General features: G+C 40.7%; 1 protein-coding gene across 2 annotated transcripts in view; it reads right to left on the bottom strand.

The window, feature by feature from the left end:
• LOC147076873 (uncharacterized) overlaps window positions 1–14,940 on the bottom strand; it is a 51,097-nt gene that overhangs the window by 34,782 nt on the left and 1,375 nt on the right. For both annotated transcript variants that reach the window (XM_085940547.1, XM_085940549.1), the window contains exons 2-15: window positions 12,438–12,666; window positions 11,358–11,449; window positions 11,088–11,267; window positions 9,373–10,535; window positions 8,347–8,572; window positions 6,399–6,771; window positions 5,432–5,872; window positions 4,192–4,325; window positions 3,371–3,454; window positions 2,946–3,048; window positions 2,058–2,157; window positions 1,441–1,568; window positions 987–1,159; window positions 47–186 (exon numbers count right to left, since the gene is read on the bottom strand). In XM_085940547.1, the coding sequence (XP_085796673.1) occupies window positions 47–186; window positions 987–1,159; window positions 1,441–1,568; window positions 2,058–2,157; window positions 2,946–3,048; window positions 3,371–3,454; window positions 4,192–4,325; window positions 5,432–5,872; window positions 6,399–6,771; window positions 8,347–8,572; window positions 9,373–10,535; window positions 11,088–11,267; window positions 11,358–11,449; window positions 12,438–12,666 (3,566 nt within the window). The remainder of the gene's footprint in view (window positions 1–46; window positions 187–986; window positions 1,160–1,440; window positions 1,569–2,057; window positions 2,158–2,945; window positions 3,049–3,370; window positions 3,455–4,191; window positions 4,326–5,431; window positions 5,873–6,398; window positions 6,772–8,346; window positions 8,573–9,372; window positions 10,536–11,087; window positions 11,268–11,357; window positions 11,450–12,437; window positions 12,667–14,940) is intronic.

The following is a 14,940-nucleotide window of genomic DNA, read 5'->3' as shown; positions in this document are numbered from 1 at the left end:
CTCTATAGAAGAAGGTGTTTTTAAACATCTTTGGGTATCAACTCACTATTCGTCGTATCTGGGCACAAAGTTGATGGAATTGTGGAGCGCCTCCGCCGTCCTGATGATGGGCAGGCATGAGGCGAAGGCCTTCAGAGCCTCCACTGACTTCTCGGGAGCCTCCCCGCGCCCCATCAGGATGCACAGCTGAAATGTTAATAACAAAAACACATACAATACAACACGGTGATATCGAGACTAAGCGAAAAGGCAAAAACAAATTTTCAAATGAAAAATCTTACTTTATATGGGGACTAAGAAATCAGAAAGATAAAAGTAGTATAATGCTCATTGAATCGAGTAAGTTGAATCAAGATCAAGATACATTGTAAACACAGAAGAGATTAATAAGACAGCAACGCAAAAGCCAGTCGCCACAGACCATGACTTTGAAGACAAGAAAAACGTAAAGTTAAACGCAAGAAATACAAAGCCCGCTGAATGTCCTCAAATATTACCAATATTCAATGCGTATTCCGTTTATGTCACAAACTTTATGCATGAAAATTAACCTGTGTTTAAGTTTCACGGAGAATTGAGACATCCATGATGTGGCTGTATAGATGCATCCTCAAGAAAGGACCAAGAAGTTCTGTGTAGTATCAAAACCAGAAAACTACAGTACCTCGGCCACATTATGTGAGGACAAAGGTACAGCATTCCTCAACCTATCTAAAGAAAGTTCAACAGTAAGACCAACGTGTGGCCGACCTCTCCCTCAGCCACACCCAGAAGGGAACCCACATATGTTTCCGGACTTAAAATGTAAAATAAACATGATAAACACATACTGGTCAGTGTCGACTAAGGCTGGTCAATATACGGTTGTGACATTCTTGTTATATTCTGGATTTTCTAAAAATGTCACTACATTGGGATGCATGACGTGTAAAATTTCAAGTCTCGGATGTGTGGCATGTTCTGTTAATGTGAGCGCCTGACATTACCTGCACAACGATATTAGCGGCGGGCCCGTCGGCCCATCGCCTGTAGACTGCGGTGAGAAGTGCGTCAGGCATCAGCAGGCTGAAGCAGTGCGCCAGCAGGTGCCGCCGCGGCCCCAGCATCAGCCCCAGTGCCCGGCTGCCTTCCATCAAAGCCTGCGTGCGCCACGACAGCTCTGCAACCACAAGCGTGTTATATATTTGCAATTTCTACAGAAATAATGTTCAATCAGCAACAAACGAATTTTGAGCCAACAGTATCAGAAACTGTCACACTATTTTACTCCAAGCAACGTTTGCTCTCAGCTAATCGGATCCATTTTGACATACTTAAAGCGGTGTTCTCATTCATATACCTACAGCACATTCAACTTCGGACAGTTTATTGACATATACACTGCCTTGAGCAGCATACGCTCAAATTAGAGTAAATTGGAGTAAAAACTCCAATGCTCACCTAACAGGAATTCGGGGGCTGACTTGTTGGCAAGAGTGTTGGCCAGCTGGGCCCCGTGCCTCGCTACCAGGGCGAGACTTAGAGCGTTCAGCCGGTGCATCAGGACACGCATGGCCAGACGGTTGAAACTGTAACAAAAACGTACACAGTATAATTACAATATTGTAGTATAAATGATAGAAGATATCTATATTTGGCCATGTATTTTTTTCTGACTTATACGAGAATTTTAATGAGAACGCTACCATTCTTTTTATGTCCCTGAGTATCCCTGATAACTATTTTAGAAATCAGAAGCTGTTCTCACAATTGGGACGGCAATAACCAAGTCCTTTCGGATATTGATTCGGTATTCCAATTCTCAAAATAGGGTCTACACAGCTCATTTGGTGTATTTTCATTGTTTAGCACTTCATACGTATTTCTTTGTTTTTTTGTCATGGTCTTGAATTTACAATTTGTAAATTTCATAAACAAATAACTTTGAACAACTTATGCAGCCAAAAATCGGTTGCGTAACGGCAGTGGTAAAAAATTCACAAGCGATAGCTGTCAAAATCAAATAAATATAGTACAGAATGATTAATATTCATAATGACGATGAGAGTGACACTAACTTGTCTATAATGTGAAGGATAGCTCGCGTCATGTCCTTCTCCGTGAGGAACCTGGGCCTCTTGCACTGACACCGACAATGCTCGCATGCTGGAGTGAACCCTGCAAACAAACGTAGATAATTATTTCTCGCACGAGAACACCGAGTCCACTTTCTAGCATCAAAAGTTATAATGACAGTTTTAGTACACTTATTTCTGTAAGTAGTAGTGAAGTAGGCGAGGGTAAGCATTGCGTCTGTTATATCGCCGTATTTCGCTTGGAGCCTCTCCCGCTCTATTGTTTTCTGTCCAAACTATCGAACCTTACATATTATAATGCAGTAAATTTAATTTACTAACACGTCAGTGATTATAAACTATATCTGGCTGCACTTTTGATGTACATCTACCGAATTAAACAAAATATAATTACAGTAGAACCTCGATAAAACAGTCTTAAACAGTATAACGGACAAAATATCCGGTCAAATATGAAGATTGTTAAAAACATCCGGTTAATGTTATACATGTTTAAATCTAAGTGCCACCGCTTGTAAACTATGTTCTGCGCATGATTATCATGTCACGCCTCTCGCACTCCAATTCGAGTCATAATGCCACCGTCCTGCTTGTGACATTTGCAATTCTGGCCGCTAATTCACATGGCTGCACGGCAATTTAATTTATTCACCTGATTATAAAAAACAGCAGACTTCAAAAGTGCAAACAAAACTTGATTCTTTTTTCAATGCAGGGTTACCGAAAGAAAGCACGTCAACATCGAACATTAACGTCACTCCAGTGGGTGTGTCTAGATAAATCATCTGAAGACTGAACGAATGTCTGAAGAAGAATGAACAGGATTTTGTTTATGTTTTTATATTGATTGAGTGAGTAGTTTTAGCATACCACGCTGCAATGCGGCTTCGACATGGACGCCCTTCTTGTGCCTCCGGAAGCACTCCTCAAAGTACTCCTGGCTTTCCTTCTTCTCGCCGCTGACCCCTTTACTCTGCAACAATAAAAACACAACATAATCAACAACATGAAGACAGTAACAATACGGTTCAAACCTGACACATTATCAGTGATCAGTCAATAACAAATTGGTACAGACTGATTCTAGTCAAGAATCTCAACATGGCCTGCATTATCCTCAATGCAATCGGATTCCAACAACCTAAAAATAAAGTGTGTATTCAGTCCAATTACGGGATACCTAGTCGCAGGATTATTCAAACTTTCCATTTACGGAACAAGAATCATATATTTTAACATCTACTCCGCTGTACAAATAATGAACAGACCAATAAAAAGTGATGTATTACTCTTACCGGATTCTGGTCTTCGGAAACCACTTCGCCGGAGAGTAGATCGACCTTCACCGTCGTCGATTCCTCTTCGAAGAACACACTCACCTGCATCAAAATGCAACAAAATTAATAGACAATAACACACATAATACACATTAAATTATTTCCTTATTTTAGGGTTTTATCATCATAATCTGCAGGAGTCGATCCACTGATGAATGAAGGCCTCCCCTAGATCATCTCAGTACCCAGTTCTTCACTGCCACATACATCCACTGAACTCTGAGTTTATCAATCCGGCAGGTTTTACTGAGTTCCAATGACTGTTTAGTGCCTCTTGGGTACCGCTACATGACTGCATCTGTCCAGCCCATTGCCATTTCACCAGCTTGGCGACCTCCACCACATCACATACTCCTGTCTACCTTCTTTAGGGTTCATCTTGGCAAAATATGCACACTTGATAATTCACGATATTTTAGTTTGCTACTATTAAAACTCCAATATGGAATGATTTGCAACTAATTTAATCGTCGGTCGCTCTATTCTCTCCTCCTGTTATTTACATTACCTTACCGTGTTCAATCCAAAGATGATCCAGAGTGGAGATTGTATCAAAAGATTTTTGTTTTTACAAGAACTGAATGTTAACCACTTGCTCAACTAAGTCCATACTGTGGGTACAAACACTTGTGTGGCATTGAAACGTGTGAATTTGTGAACCCCCACATTATATGCCGACGTTATCTTGGGTGTTCTAAATAGAGAAGATGTTCTTCTATCTCCTTCGTAAAAGCATGATTTTATTGATGGACTCAATAGCAGGAAGAAGGGCGACAGACCTGAGCAAAGTCCATGTCGTCATGCAGGGCTGTAAGAGATTTGTTGCAGCAGCAAAGGATGGCCGCACCCCGACTCTGCAGCTCCTGAATCAGCTTCACCGTACCCATCTCCGGCCGCACCCTCTTCGACAGTACTGCAAGACACACATAACACATCACATTACAGTAACGTTTGGCCTTTCGAGGCATATCGAAATTTTATCCAGAGAATTTTTACCTTTTGCCGTAGGAAACGTCTGATGAATAAAATAATAATTAAATCTTCAGTGGCTAAACTAAACAGTCTTCCCCACAGAATAGATTAATAATGCGAAAGTCAGTCGCCATAGACCAAGGTTTTGAAGCCAGTTTTTGTTTATGAGGCAAGAAATACAAAATCCACTGAGTGCCCTCAAATATTACCAATATTAAAGACGCGTTTTATTTACGTGACATACTGTAATGCATATAGAAGAATTATAGACGTAAATATTGAAAAACAACATACTCTTTAACACTTCTTATCCCATATTTCTCCACACTAAGGAATTATAGCTTCAAACGCCACACCTAAAAGGTGACTCACTTCCTAGGTCTTCCCTCATATTTTGTTACTTGAAACATCACCGCAAACCATTAGAGATTGCATTTGGACAAGTTAACAAGTTGCTGATTGTATTTACCAGCCACTGTTGCCAACCGTACTATAATTATAGTATTTATACTATAATTTTCGGCTGAGTGCTATGTACGATATAAAACAGGTATAGTACGCCTCATTAGTAGGTAAAATACTATAATTTTGAAAAAGTCGGCAATAGATTAAAATACCGCACAAAAAGCCCTTTTGTCTAAAAATAGTTGACTAATTACTTTAAATTTGAACTTTGTCTAAACAAAACGAAACGTTAATTACCTACTTTACTCGGAATTTTTTGAAAATGGTGAAAAGTATTGGATATTCAACGCGTACTATCATTTTTGCCGAAATACTATAATTTTGGAGGCTCTGTACTATAATTCCACTTTGAAAATATGGCAACACTGTTACCAGCGTAGTATTTATTATTGTCTATTAAAGACAGGTTACTAACATTATAAAAGCAAACGTCAAACTGACAGCATTAGCAGGGCTTACTATTTACCCCGACGGATCTACTAAGATTCAAAATTACATTTCTCGATTGGACAGAGTCTGGTTCATGCAATTTGTGCTTTAGCGGAGTGCATTAATATTATTTTAAAAGATAGTCATAATTACTTCGTCCTTTGGCGGTGCACGCGTGGCATCTTCCCTCGGACATCTTGACCCTCGTCTTCACCCTGCCAACACCCTTCCCGCCCCGCCCTCTCTTCCTGCCGCCGACGCCCCTGACACAAGTGCACCTGCCAGCGGAAGAGGAGGTCTCTGAGACACTACTCCTGGACTCGACGCCACTGTCCGCCATCAGACCACCGATCATGTTCATCACGGCTGCGCGGTTAACACGGCCGTACGCACAATGACAGCAGTGGCAGGTGGGATGGTACGCCACGATGGTCGTGTCACGACGGTGAGCCGGCCGCATCTCCGACACGCGGTACACGGTGAGGATGAGGACTCGCAACTCCCACCAGGCAGCTTGCAAGTCGATAAAGCGCAGCTCGCTCAGCAATGGGTGGTCTTGATCTTCCGGTTTGGGGTCATCCTCTACATCTATGGCTACAAAAAATAATGCAATCATAATTATGATACAACCACTGCTCACTACAGATACCTAAGTTTCAAATAAAAAAATTTGTCATTCATCCGGTTCGGTCATATTCGATTCACAGTGAGGTCACAATATATTTATGTGATTTTCTCAATAGTCTGGGTGTATGTGATTGTTTGACTTCTATTACTACTAAAAATTACACTACTGTCATTGAGCCTCATGGCCTATGTAGTCCTAAAAAGAATATAATATAATATGTTATACTATATATTTTTTTGTTATTAAATAAAAACTATCAATTTAAACCCAAACCTTTCATCCAAATGCCATCCAACATAATGTTCCTAATAATTAACAAGCATTAAATTTAGATATTATTTAATACATCCTTAGATAGGCTTTCTGCCCAGTTTAGAAAAATTTTCACATTTTATTAGCAATCGATGCATAATATTCCAAGTTCCCAGTGAATTGCTGCACAATTCCTATACTTACGATACCTTAAAAACATAACATCAAATGGATGGTCACCTTCAAGCGGTTCCTCGTCAGGCCCGTTCTCCCCTTCTACGGCTCCATCGTCCCCGAAGAGAGGCGTCTTCTGCACAATCTCCAAATCGAGCGGCACCTTATTCTTGACGGCGGCGTTCAGTCCCTGGATCACCTTCTTCACACTGCTGAGGCTGTTGAAATCTTTCAGGAACCTCATGCATCGTTTGCCGCTCTTGCTTTTGATTGCTGCCATTTCAGTGGTGGTATCCTGGGCTCGGAACGCGGCACACGGTGTCTTATTTGCACAGCCGCCAGGGCACAGGCCCGGTTCAGACACGAACCTGTCTTTCACGTTGATCGAATCGCAATCGAACAGCATCTGAGGAATTTCAGGTTCTTCCGGCTGATTCGCCTGTCGACAGATACACATTGCAATATTAAAATTGATCCATTATAATTAAGAGAATAATATGAATCTCGGAGATGATCACACTACATTGTGGACGGTTTTGAAATAGTTTTAAAATTTTGTCAACCGGTGATATTTTTTTTGTATTTCGTTTTGTGTATTAATATTATTAATTGGATTAGTTAAATACATATACAAACGATTACATAAACTAACGGAACCCAAACCAAGAAACTAACAATAAGATACATCACTAATTGGGACAAGAAATTTAAGAACACAATACATATTATATGTGTAAAAAATATGTACAAATTCAATATAATATTATGATATGATCCAAGGCCTGAACAAAAACGAACCATAAGTGTGAATGAAAAAGCATTTGGCACGCTTATATCTCTGCAATATGTGTTAGAGTAAGATAGAATTTCTACAGCTGAATTAAATATTTTTTGGAAACGTCACCGGTAAATATTGATTTGAATGATTATATTCCTTTAACCGGTTAAGTGCCCAAAGCGTCTTTGGACGCCCTAATTACATCAATTCTTATGTTAATTACTATCAATTAACTAATTGCGGCATAGAAAGGATTAAAAACTGCGAGCATGTATTGCTGAAATTTATTGTTTTTGTATTAAATATAAAGTTAGTGGTAATTATTTTTAGTTAATTTAGTAGAAAATATGGTTAACTATGTTATGTTTAAATTTGATTTACACATAACATATTTAAACATGACAATATAACGTGTCATAGTTAAGTTAATAATATTACAATTGAGGTTTTATTGTGATTCATTTTGCCGAACAATAGCCACTCTCTTTATATTATTACTCTGCGATATAATCTCATATATAACAGCAATTACATATCATTACGTTGTTTTCAATCAGATATCTCATAATGTTTATTGTCGTGTCGGTGAAGCGTCGCGCCAGTAGTTAGGCCTGTAGTGTAGTGAATGTACCATATTCAGTTACCGCAACACTATTAGTGGAAAAGGCAGATGTGAAGCAGAGATAAAAAGGCGCACACAGATTGAGAATAATGGGACGACACATCTAACCACTATGTATATGGAAGGATCGGGGAATTTCAATCGCCACAAAAATGATGCTTGTGTAAACATTAGTGTTCTCCATATTTTTGTACGGTGCTGAGTTACGGAACCTGAAGGCAAGGAAGGGATCATTGGAAGGCAATTGATGCCTTTGAAAAGTGGTGATGGTGCCGAATGCTTTGTATTTCTTAGACAGAGCACAGGACGAACCGATCAATCATCCAGAGACTGCAGAAAAGGAATGATTCCCAAGAATGTCTTTTTTGGACATATTGTTCGGCGCGGACCAGACAACCTGAAGACTGGTGGTTTTGGGTAGCCTCCAGAGAAGGCGAATCTGCGACGTATTCTGTATGTAAATCAAAATTCCAGCTATCTAAATATATGTGCGATTAGCCAACATTACCGAGAGAATATATCGCAGATAGAACGGGGTGCTCCATCTAAGGAGGGGATGTGGACATTTCCAAATTTACGAAGACAAGACTTTGAAGCTCTCAGATAATATTTACCGTGTCATCGGAGGAGTCTGTGGTGTCACCGTCATCGGCATCAGACATGATCCGTATATCGAGCGTGTCATCCAGGCAGTCGTACGCCTGCGCCTGCTGAGCGGGTGGCCGGTGACCAGGAGAGTGTGGGGGCGACGAGGGCGGTGACGATGCAGGAAGCTTCTTGGCGAACGATTCATTAAGATGCTTCATCAGGTAGCGTTCCACGGAGCGCATCAACGGAGCACTGCAATCGGAGACATCAAATTATTTCAATTTTATTTTACATAAAATGAACATATCAAATTATAAATTCAAAGCGTTCACGATATGACATAAAGCAAGTGTTAACAATGTTAAAATAAAAATATAGGCTAATGGGTAAATAATACAATAATAAAAATAACAGTACACAGAATCACGCAGACTGAACTAAGTTGATAGACCCTATATTAAAAAGTTATAAAACAATGTCCACCTAAATTCACTCTCACGTAAATGGAATATGTCCAAAGCGATTTGATTAAAGATAGTTATTGCCCTCCCAATTGGGATTACTAATGACAGGTTAGTTCTGCATCTTTAATGCGGGGCCCAGACAATATCATACATATTATAAAAAAGTGCTCGTAAGTGTCAAGTCCTACCAATCAATACCAAATTAATGTTCTTATTGAATATAATAAAATTGGAACATTACTGTATGTAATACTCGACATATGACCTGTAATTTTTTGATCTCAATGCTATACAGCCAACATATTATTATGGTTGTGAAACCCAGACCAAAGAAAATAAGTTAGCGGTATTTATTTGAAAGACAAATATTGCAAAGAATTGAAGAAATGAACAAGTTGAAAAATTAATTATGGGTTTGGACATCATTAAACCATTGGTAAATTCTGTGAAGGAACTGCAATGGGGGCGGGTTATATTGAAATAATGCCTGATGGTGGAATGATTAAGAGATGAAGTGAAGGCTTCATCATTTGCCATGATCCATGGGTAAAACTACACATGATAACTAAATATAAATTTAACACTCACACTTCCAGGTGACACCCATTAGTTTTGCAGACACCTCCCTCCCGCAAGTACTGATCATCGCAGCATGACCTTTTGACGGGAGCTTCGCCCCCGCCGTCCCCGCAGCCTCCCTCCGCGTTCGCATGCTCGCTGAAAAAAGAGCTGACGTCGAAAGCCGGAGAATCCTGCAGAATCTTCTTCAGATGATAATTGAAAGCGGTGCCGGCCCACTCGGAGGCCGCCTTGCCGCCCTCCGTGCAGTTGGGAAACGCGCCGTGCTCTGATTCTTTAGTGTTCTCATGCCCGGAAGATGCGTCGTTGATGTCTTCCACGGACCAATTCTGCAGGTAATGCAACAAATCTGACACCTTACTCGTAGAGTCCAGCAGTAGACTTTGAAAATTCTCCGGCGACGATTCGGTTTCGGTCTCCGTTGTCGGCGGCGGGGGCGCAATCTGTTCGATGCGTTTATTATTCGAAATATCAAACCCGAACCGTCCCTCCTTGGGTATAATTTTTTCATCTATTTTCTCAATGAGTTTATCTAGAGGTACGTCCTTGTGACGGGGAGTGTTAATTTTCTCGACGGGACAATTGTCGAAGCTGCCGGGGTACATCTGCTCGATCTGCCGTCGGACGTCTTCGAACCGCTCCGACTGCATTTCGACACGTGACTTGGAAGCCTCGAAACTGTCGCCCGCCTTGGAAGTCTTCGCCGATTCCGGTTTCAGACACTCACCGGTCGGATCCAAAGTGTGCAAAAGCTTGCATAACTTGCTGACCTCTTTGGCTTGCAAAATTTCAAGTTCCTTTGCGGATATGCCTTCGATGTTGTTCCTGAACACGTTGCAGATTGAAAAATGCTCGTGGTGTTCGCCCCCGGAATGACTCAAATTGGACTCGGTCTCCGAAACTCTCGCATTAGCTTCGGCCTTCTTGGTTTTCTTTCTCTTGGTGGCTTCCTGGTGGGGCTGGGCAGGCGGCGGAGGAGGCTTCTGGCATCCGCAGGCATCGTGATGAGCTTCCGTCGAGTCTTGCACGTCGGGCACCAGTTTGTCCATGTGTTGAGCCATGATGGCGCCGTACTTTTCGAAAAGTCGCAAGACATCCTGCTTGCAAGCTCCTCCGCTGCCCGCGTCGTGATTATCTGACTCCGTGACAAACTCACTGGCCGAAGATAGAACCTGGAAAAGGGAAAGAACCTCAAATCAGAAAAAAATATCAAATTACATTATTGCTTCCAATCTTAACCAAAAAACCGATAATGTTTCCAAGATGAATGCGTCAGGCTATAAGCACACGGCATAAGGTGGAGAAATTGTTATAAATGAATCCGCAATGTGAAACGACTCCAAGCCAGGGAGCACAGGAATATTCTTGGCGTGGTAGTAACAAGGTTGGATTGTGGAGAAATATGAGACTTAAACACGTAGATTCAATAGTTATGTCTGCATGCATTAAAGATTGTAACGTAGATAACTGAAACAATTATTCAATATTGGTGACATTAAAACTTTGTATAATCATAAACAAAATTCGTCATAAAATCTTCATCTACAGTGACTAGTTTCTATGATATTAACCTGTTGTTTGCCTCAAGCTAATTAAATTAGTTTCAATAACCTGTTTATTAGACTCACTTGCAAATATTTAGTCACTATCTATTATAGAGGTCTTCAACATCTCTGTGTAAATGTGTGTAAAGAATATTTACAAAAGACAATGAAACACGTCACCTTGAGGATATCTTCATTGCTGATGACCATCCTGTTGAGAGTGGATCTGCCCGCGGGTGCGTGATGATGCGAATGCTGAGACTCGGGAGGCGACGTCTGGTCAGTGACCAGAGGCAGCAGGAACTGACCCATGGGGGGAGCCTGAGCGGTGGCTGAGCCCTCACGGCTGTCGTACGGAGACTGAAACAAACGAGTATTGCGTTAACGAACGGTGTCAGGTTGCAGATAAGACCGACGTCAATTCTGATCAATCGTCATTGTTATTCTCACCGTGCGTGACCTGGACATCTTCGCCATGCTGATGTGCGTTGAGAAAGCGGAAGACAAGGCGGCCAACTTCGACGGGTCCATATCTTCGGAAGCTGTCAATTGAAATATAAAAAAAAACATTAAACTCAAAATAAACCAGGCCTGTCGAATTAAAATGTCAAACAAGTAGATTGAACAACTACAATCAAGGGAGTGAGGTGAACTTATTGCATTACAACACATTAAGTATAGCGATTCCAGAAATTAATATAGTAATTGTTTCATTGATTCTTGGAATGCAATCCAGTACCACACTCAGTCTTAATTGAGCGTATCATGAGACCGTACATTTGATGTGAAGCATCAGCAGTTTATTATGCCTGGGTATGTCTCAAGAGCACATACCCAAAACTAAGGTCACCACGCACTCACATCACAAGTGTGATTTGGTTGATTTAAAAGAGACTTACGAAGTGTCCATGGGAAAGTATTACGGTGAAAACAAAATTCGATGCACATTCTCGGACATTCCCAGAGGATGCGGTTTGCATCCTGTAATTCTCCGCCAGATGAACATGTCAGTCGGGTGACAAGCCCACAGCGCACAGTCAAAAATTGTCAGTGTAGTTACATTGAAAATTTGGAAAGAACAAATATATTTCTCCCCTTGGCAGAGGCATCCCACTTTCGCTGCCAGGTCTTCAACGCAGCCCAGTGTTAGATACTTTTTCAGCATCAAGATTTGGAGGCTTGGCAGTGTGAAAGTCACCGACGACAGGTTACTATATTGCATCCAAAGTTAAGTAATAATTAGCACTACCATTGGAACTCGCCATTTAATGCGGCAGCCTGACTATAGATGGCAGTCGACTGATGACGTATCCAAGTGTATATGGACAGTGTACGGCATACATTTTAATAAGTGAATGATGACTTATTAATAACAATTGAAAGATTGTTTTAAAAATTGCAAAAGGGGTTACGGTAGTTAGGACAGCTGTCGCCAGATACGGTTATGGGTGTAATGGTAAATTTAGCATATTCAACTCATTTTCAATGCTATGTAAGTAAATTATGAATATTAGATAGATATTAGCTCACCGTTATCCTCGAGTTCTGTCCAGTCACCGTCGGCGGCGGGCGAGCCGTCTGACGTGGAATCACCCTCCTCATCGTCTTCGTCTTCTTCCTCCTCTTCGTCTTCCGACATGTCTTCATCTCGGTCGTCGTCGGCCTCGTCCTCCGAGTGAGAGTCAGCATCGGCTCCCTTCGTCTCGGTGTCGGCCCGCAACGATGGCGATGCGCTTGCGTCCGCATCGCCCGTGCTCGACTGAAACACCAACGCAAAACGCACGTATTAATATCATACTTTAATTCAGAGACTCTCAAGCTTTTTCGTCAAGCAGAACACGTGACACATATCGCTAAACGTAGCAGAAAACCTCTCTGACTTACAGAATATTAAGGCTCGACGGAGTAAATTAGGAACAGAATAAAGCCGTATGGTATGCCTCAGCAAAAATTCTCCTAGTCCTAAATTTTATATAAATTTATTATTTCACAGGCAGCCCTCGACTTTCGAACATTTTACTTTCACACAAGTCGCTAATTCGTATATTTCTTAAAATTTAAAATTTTGTTGATAGTGCAAAAACTGTGCGCTTCCATGCAGTTACTCCTCTCCCCTACGCTCCCAGTCACCTTCTCAAATACGTAAAAGGGTGGTATTCAACTATCTCTTGACAAGTTTACAAAGAAAACACCTGATTGCTAATACGCCTCGTTAACTTTATTATACCCATTGATAAATATTTTAAACATTCAACATTCGAACACATTTTCAGGAACCAATTAGGTACATGCGAAAGTCGAGAGCCGCCTGTACATATAAAACTTGGCTGTCTCAATCGTCATCGCAAACTATTGGAAATTGTTTTTGGACAAGTATTTAAGACAGGGATTCTCGGAAGTGGAAGAAGATACAGTAAGACTGGAGCCATTCGAGATGTGGCTGTATCGACGTACCATGATAATTTGCGGGCAGATCACAATACCAATGAGAAGGTTTTACAACGAGTCAATAAGTCAAGACGGCTACAATCTACTATCAAGCGCAGAAAGGCTGCCTACTCCAGCTCATAATGATTGGAGGCGTGGCGTATAGCAGGTTTCTATAACCAACCTCTGCAAACACCGCAAGCGGCTCAACAACCAAACTGAAAGACGTCGGTGATCTGATAACCAACTATCCCAACAGATTGCGAACAATATGCAGCGAACCCAAATGAAAAGTGTGTATTTTCAAAATACATATTGATTAATACGGAACTTTTCAGGTTTTGTTATTACTTTTCTCATAATTTCGGCCAAATATAAAGAGTTGATGAATGACCGTTGGGAGTGTGCGGTAGATCATTGCCAGTTTTGATACCGGATGGCAGAACACAGCCTACTTGAAGTTGGACATGCCTGATATTAAAGATATGCCAAATGGCCCACCACAGGTTGTCGCTCTCCCGGTGACGACTTGCACCATGTCATAGCACCCATTAGCGAACCCTAAATAGATTTTAAATACCACCACTTATACAAAGCCATAGAAAAATATTGTCATACAAAGATATCTCAGACGGACAATCCAATCGAGCAAAAACAACGGGTGAGGCTCCTTCAAATTCACCGCTCACGATTCACATACATTTAAAAAATCCAAAATTTTGTTGAAATTCTTCGTAACCATAAAATTGCACATACGCAGTTGGCCGTATCACAGTTCACCGTGAGCTTTCATTTCGGAAACCGATGGCCGTATAGTGTCGAGATCGAATTCATTTCTAAATAAAACAATTATATATACGTAATAAAAACCACAGGAATACAAGGGATAGACAGAAGAAAATAATAGGTAGGTAAGTAAATTCGAAATTTATTTAAATAAAATTCTGAATGATTGAAAAGTAGATTAGCAAGTAGGTGCTCGTAAGTATCAAGTCCTATCAAATATCTGATAATAAAGACAGCCGTATTATCAGATATTTGAAACCGATCAATATTAAATTAATATATTGAATCAAATAAAATTGGAACATTACTGTCTTGTAATGTTCCACGAATGTGTCATTTTTTATCTCAATGCTATACGGACATCTCTTTCCAATACGACAGCTCATGGTGAATTGTTACGACAAATTTTTATGACACTATATTTGAACACTACAACTGGCCATGAGGCCCAATGACAATAGTATATTGGTAGTGTAGTAGTGGAAGTGAAACGATCACATAAACAGCCAGTGGATAGTAAATCGGTGTCTTACACACTGGACGACAAGGTAGTGGAGGTTTCCATCAACTTCTTTGGAGAAGGCTCTATCTATGAATCTTCCAAAGGTAATTGTTTCCATGGTTTAGTGGAAGCCAGCGGCAAACAAATTTTGAAAATAGCCGATATACTGGATTATTTGTTAGGTTCAGTTAAAATTATTGAATTCATGAATTCTTGCCGAAATTGACAATGAAAATTGCCGCTGTTCTCGCCTGGCTTCCAGTAACAGACTTGTACTGTTTCCGTTTATTTGTTTATGTTCAAATATCCCTATAGATT

Source organism: Rhyacophila brunnea, unplaced genomic scaffold (assembly GCF_057557595.1).
Source record: "Rhyacophila brunnea isolate RB1 unplaced genomic scaffold, BYU_Rbru_1.0 scaffold_13, whole genome shotgun sequence".
In the NCBI taxonomy this organism is placed as follows: Eukaryota; Metazoa; Arthropoda; class Insecta; order Trichoptera; family Rhyacophilidae; genus Rhyacophila; species Rhyacophila brunnea.
This window is presented reverse-complemented; position numbering and strand designations above follow the sequence as displayed.